The sequence below is a fragment of the Camelus dromedarius genome, chromosome 11 (genome assembly GCF_036321535.1).
Source record: "Camelus dromedarius isolate mCamDro1 chromosome 11, mCamDro1.pat, whole genome shotgun sequence".
In the NCBI taxonomy this organism is placed as follows: Eukaryota; Metazoa; Chordata; class Mammalia; order Artiodactyla; family Camelidae; genus Camelus; species Camelus dromedarius.
The window spans coordinates 52762765-52768163 of record NC_087446.1 but is presented as its reverse complement, the minus strand read 5'-3'; the positions used below and the strand labels follow the sequence as shown (position 1 = coordinate 52768163).

The 5399-nt window shown below is 39.6% G+C and overlaps 1 protein-coding gene across 1 annotated transcript; it reads right to left on the bottom strand.

The window, feature by feature from the left end:
• Positions 1–2042: 2042 nt before the first annotated feature.
• LOC105103822 (olfactory receptor 8S1-like) lies at positions 2043–2974 on the bottom strand. Its single transcript, XM_031463628.2, has one exon. The coding sequence runs from the start codon at positions 2865–2867 to the stop codon at positions 2043–2045; it is 825 nt and encodes a 274-aa protein (XP_031319488.2). The 5' UTR covers positions 2868–2974.
• Between the last annotated feature and the right edge of the window lie 2425 nt (positions 2975–5399).

The following is a 5399-nucleotide window of genomic DNA, read 5'->3' as shown; positions in this document are numbered from 1 at the left end:
AAAACTAACACACCACTGAAAATCAAATATACTTCAATTAAAAAAATGAAACAAAATTTCTCATCTTGACACCATCTATTGTTACTTTCCTCTTTCATTCTTTTTTTTTCTTGCTTTCATTCCTTTTAATACTAAATTCCTTGACAGTGTGATCTAAATTAACTGTTTTATTTTATATCTTCCTACTTACTCAGCACCCTGATATCTGGCTTCCACCCCACCACTGCTGCCACTGGTATTTCTTATACGTATTTCTGGAATGAGAGACTATTTTATAGCATGAGGAACTGGTCGGTGGGGGTAGATGGCCCAGGATTAATTAGCTCAAACCAGTTCTCAAGACAAATTACTGACAAGTCCATCTAAATAAATGTGAATTTGCCTAAAATCTCCACTGCCAAATTTAGATTTAACATATAATGGGATGGTTTCATTCCCTCTGGTGACATAAACAATCCTTTCTTAAAAATATCACTTTATTGAGGTATGACCGACATAAAAAAAGGTCATACATATTTAATGTATACAACTTCATGAGTTTGGAGATAAGTGTACCCTTGTGAAGCCATCATGACAATCAATGCCATAAACATATTCATCACCTTCAAAAGTTTCATCCAGCCTTCTTTATTTTATTTTATTGTGATAAGAACATTTAACATAAGATCTACCCTCTTAGCAAATTTTTAAGTTACAGTACAATATTGATAAGCTACCAGTTAAGTCTGATGCAGAAACTTATTCCAGTCACTTAATTACGAGCTCAGTGAAATTTCATAATTCCTCAGTCATACATGGTTTAAAGATACTCACATTTTCATCTTGATGTCTGTTGTCACAGGTAATGTTATGCTTTGTGCCGGCACCCACTGTGGTGTTTGTGACGGGACATCTACTTCACATCAGTGGCTTCCTTAGTCCTCTACCAGCCTCCTGCTCCACATAGGACCCATCCCTTCTTGGCCTGAGGTATGTCTCACTCCCTGCTGGCAATCTGTGTCTTTAATCCTCCTCATCCAGTTGTTGGCAATACTGACCACGCTGAATCCTCTGATTCAACTCCTTATTCCACTCATGGTACACTTCGCTGGTCACTAGCGCTCTCACTGTAAGGTAATATCCAACACCTCTAGCGGAAACACTGAAATCTTCTTCTGTCCTCCCGTGCCATTCTAAGTCCAAGAGAAACTCAGGAAATTGTCTCCTATCTACTTAGATCTACATGGGAAATAAAGTTTTAACTTGTTTTAAAAGTCTTTCAGTATGTGTTAGAGTGTAAATGAAGGTGATTGTTGAGTTAGGGGACATTATTTGCTATTCTATGAGCAAATTGTAAGAATTTTAAAGTGTTATTAGAAGTGATGTCATTATTATAAGCCTCTTAATTTGGTAACAGCTGCAGTGATTTGTAAGAAAAGACTGCTCCTGTGTTGACCCCAGGAATGGTTGTTTAGGTCATCTATGTAGTCAGTTCAGGGCTTCCTTCAGGCCTAAAGGAAGGAAGGAATACGGTTTAGTTCCCAGTAAAATACCTCTTCTAAGAAGCCTCTCCTGGGTCTGTTGGCTGCACACGGGGTTGAGGCATCCACTGAGAAAACAACAGAGGCTCAGTTCAGACTCTGCAAAATGTGGAGGCAAGTGCACAGGAGCAGTAAGAGCAGCAGTCAGGGAACAAGGAACACAGAGTTCAATAGATAGGTGTACCCAAAGAATGTAGAAATTTTGTTGTGACCCACCAGAAAAATTATTTCCTTAGTTCAACTTTATTTTTTGTCAAAATTTATAAAACTCGATCTCCATCTTTGTGGGGTTGTTGTTGTTGTTGTTGTTGTTGTTGTTTTTAGTTAAGAGGTCTTGAAGACTGATTTATTTGTGATGGCCTCACTGTAGGGAGATGTAACACCATCAGTAGAAGCTTGTATCTTCCAAGCGGAGTGTGAGAGCAGCTGAATTACCAAGAAGGCTGAATTCACACTCAGCAAATCTGCATTAAATTCAGGGAATATAATTCTCGCAATTATACTGAGTAAATGTGACTTAGTTCACCACCTGAAATATTGCAAATATTTCCCCAGTGTCCTTTTCACAGCTGTCTTTACCTCCTTGTTTTTGAGGCTGTAGATGAGGGGATTCAGCAGGGGTGTGATCACACTGTACTGTATGGAGAAGAGTAAATTAAGGGAGGAACCAGAGGGAGGCATGAGATAGCGAAGCATCCCTGAGCCGAAGAACAGGATCACCGCAACGAGGTGGGAGGAGCAGGTGGAGAAGGCCTTGCTTCTGCCTGCGGTGGAGCTGATGCTCAGGATGTTGAGTATAATACGGACATAGGAGAAGAAGATTGGGAGGAAGTTTCCAAACCCAAGGAATATAGTGGATAAGGACAAGATACTGATACTGATGGAGATATCAGAGCAAGACAGAGGGAAGAGGGAGGGCAGCTCACACATGTAGTGGTGTATGGTTTGAGCATCACAGAAGTCCAGGTTAATAGCCAAAAGCTCAATGATGACTGCATTGAGAGAGGCCAGACCCCACGAGATCACCACCAGCCTCACACAGAGTTGGTGGCTCATCACTTGGCCATAGACCAGCGGGTGGCAGATGGCGGCATAGCGGTCATAGGCCATGGCAGAGAGCAGATAAGCTTCATTCCCTGGACCGAGGAACACGAAGAAGATCTGGGCCAGACAACCTTCTACCGAGATGGTTTTCTGCTCAGACAGGAGGTCCTTCAGTAGCTTAGGCACAGCGACACAAGATAAATAGAGGTCCACGAATGATAGATGACTCAGAAAGAAGTACATGGGCGTGTGGAGGTGGGAGTCAGCCCTGATCACCTGCATCATCGTCAGGTTCCCCATCATGGTCAGGATATAAAACACCAGGAAGAGCACAAAGAGCAGAGCCTCGATGTGGGGGTCATCAGACAGCCCAGTGAGAATAAACTCGGTGATGGTGCTGTGGTTCCTCAAGGCCACTTGTGGAGGGTCTGTCTGTGGAGTACAACAGAGCAATGAGATCACCTGTGGCTGTTCCTCTCTCCTTCAGTTCATCATCACTTCTAATCATCCCTCCCTGGTCATCCTGGATGCTGGGTCCTGGATGCTTGAATTATTATAATAATTCAAAGTTATCCTCACTGATGTCAGTAGAAATTTAGAAATTTTATCTTGTTTTGTTATTATTGATCTTGGGTTATAGTCTTCACACACTTCAGAGAGTCCTACACCTTTTCCATGGGGATTTAATTGGAAAAATGAATGTATCTGGCTTATCTACGCATAGATGGATGATATGTAATTTCAGCTGGATTCTTCTTATAGTTTAGAAATTCTTATAATCATTCAGATTTGAAAAACATTATAGCACATATCTTCAAAAGTTGTTCTAAACCTTCTCTCAGCTCCACATTTCTCAATTATTATTTCTTTTTTCATAGTCACCCAATAGCTTTTAAGGTTAACAGTATATTAATTTTTAGTAAGGTTTTTGCATGTAGGGTCTTTTTTAGATCACTGTTTCAAGTTGTTCCCCCTGGGCATTTATGATTTATTTTGGCAGGTACTCATGTCCATTTTACTCATGGGAAAACTGATATTCATGGAGATTTTGTAGTGTCATGTTGAGAAACAGTGTTTGAGCCAGGAAATAAATTCAACTGTTATTTTCTAAATCAGTTCTCTGCTTGGTGCACAGCATTATAGACTGTTTTTCCTATGCTTACAGTTGGAGTCCTTCATTTTTCCTTAATCTTTCAATCAGTTAGTTTGCCTCTGATACCAGATAGGTTTATATTATTCTGTGAGTGTGCTCACAGTGTTTTCTACTTCAAAAGTCCTCTTTCTTAATTCAGCTAATCCAAATTCTCACGGGTCTTCCAGCCTCAGCTTCCCTCTTGTGAAGTATGTGTTGACTGCTCTCTCCTCTAAATCCACAGCTCTCTATCCAAACACTGGGTTCCTTGCGTCATGTCATAGTCTGAAATTTGCTTTTATTCTCATTTAATGTTAAGCATGTATCTCAGTTTTCCCTCTAGACTGTGAACTCCTTGAGAACACGGACCCCCATCTAACAACAACAACCATAACTCACCATTTCTTTGACTTCCTTTCTGCCCGTTCTGTGTTAGCTTCAGATTAGGCCTTTCAGATGATTCTGAAACTTCCCACATGACATCTCACCTGTGCCTCAGACAAGAGCTCTTGACAACTCCAATCACAATCTCCTTCTTTCACTTCACTGTTTCCAATAGCACTGAAGCCTGGCAGAAGTGTTGCTGACGTTGCTGTCCATCAGTGGTGCCATGCTACCTACCCAGGATGCACTGGGCTGCTGCTGCTGAATTTCAAGGATGCTACTATCTACATGGATCACGTTATCTTATGTCACTGCAGACTCTCTGATGAGATCTCATTATTTTCTTTTAAAGAATGCACAGGCCTTTTGCCATCATGTAAGAAGCTCCTTATAGTTTTGGTGTGGATGCATTATTCTTTCATTGTTCTATAAGGGTCAGAGTGAAATATCACTATAGTTTTCTCTTAATCATATCTTTTATCCTCAGTCTCATTTAGGTGTCCAAGAGGACCAGGATGGTGAGCAGCACATATGAGAAGGGATACTATACCTAGAATAATTTTGAATCCTAATTTATAGTTCTACAAAGTAGGTCATGTCCTATTTATGAAAACTACTGCATGACTTGGACATTTTCAACTAACTTACCAGTCTTCTGCTTCTGTTTGACACTCTGCTATCTGACTCAAAGTAGACTTCTGAACTTACAAAATTTTTTTCCCCTCCTTTTTTGGTTGTATTAGGTAGAACTATTATAGTTGGACTGCATGTACACATTATATTGCATGTAAATACATATATAAAGTATACTGCACATTTTTGTAGTTTACATGTATGTACTAATTATTGTTTCTAAGAACAGATTAGATCTTTAGCTTTTTAAACTTACATAGTTATCAAAGGAATAAAGCCAACTACAAAATAATCTTAAAACTGTTTTTTTTCAGAATACCTGTTTCTGGCCATTCTATCCTTGCAAATGATCTATGACCCCAAATTAAATAATCAAAAGAAGCTTAAATTCTGATCACATTAACAAGCCCATCAATTTAAGCTTGAGCTCATCTTACCCAAATCTAAGTTACCCGTGGGCCTGCACAAACAGGGTAATGTTCACTTTTCTGTGCCTCCAGGACTTTGATGTAGTGATGCAGAAGCATAAGCCGCTGGAGGATTTACTGCTGAGGATCCTGCATGGATAAATTTGTAAATGCTATTGAAAGCAAAACTTTTTCATGAAGTTTATAAAAGCAAATTAAAATAATAAGTTGAACTTATTTCTTTTGTGGAGCTTTGATGTTTTTATGTATTTTAATTAT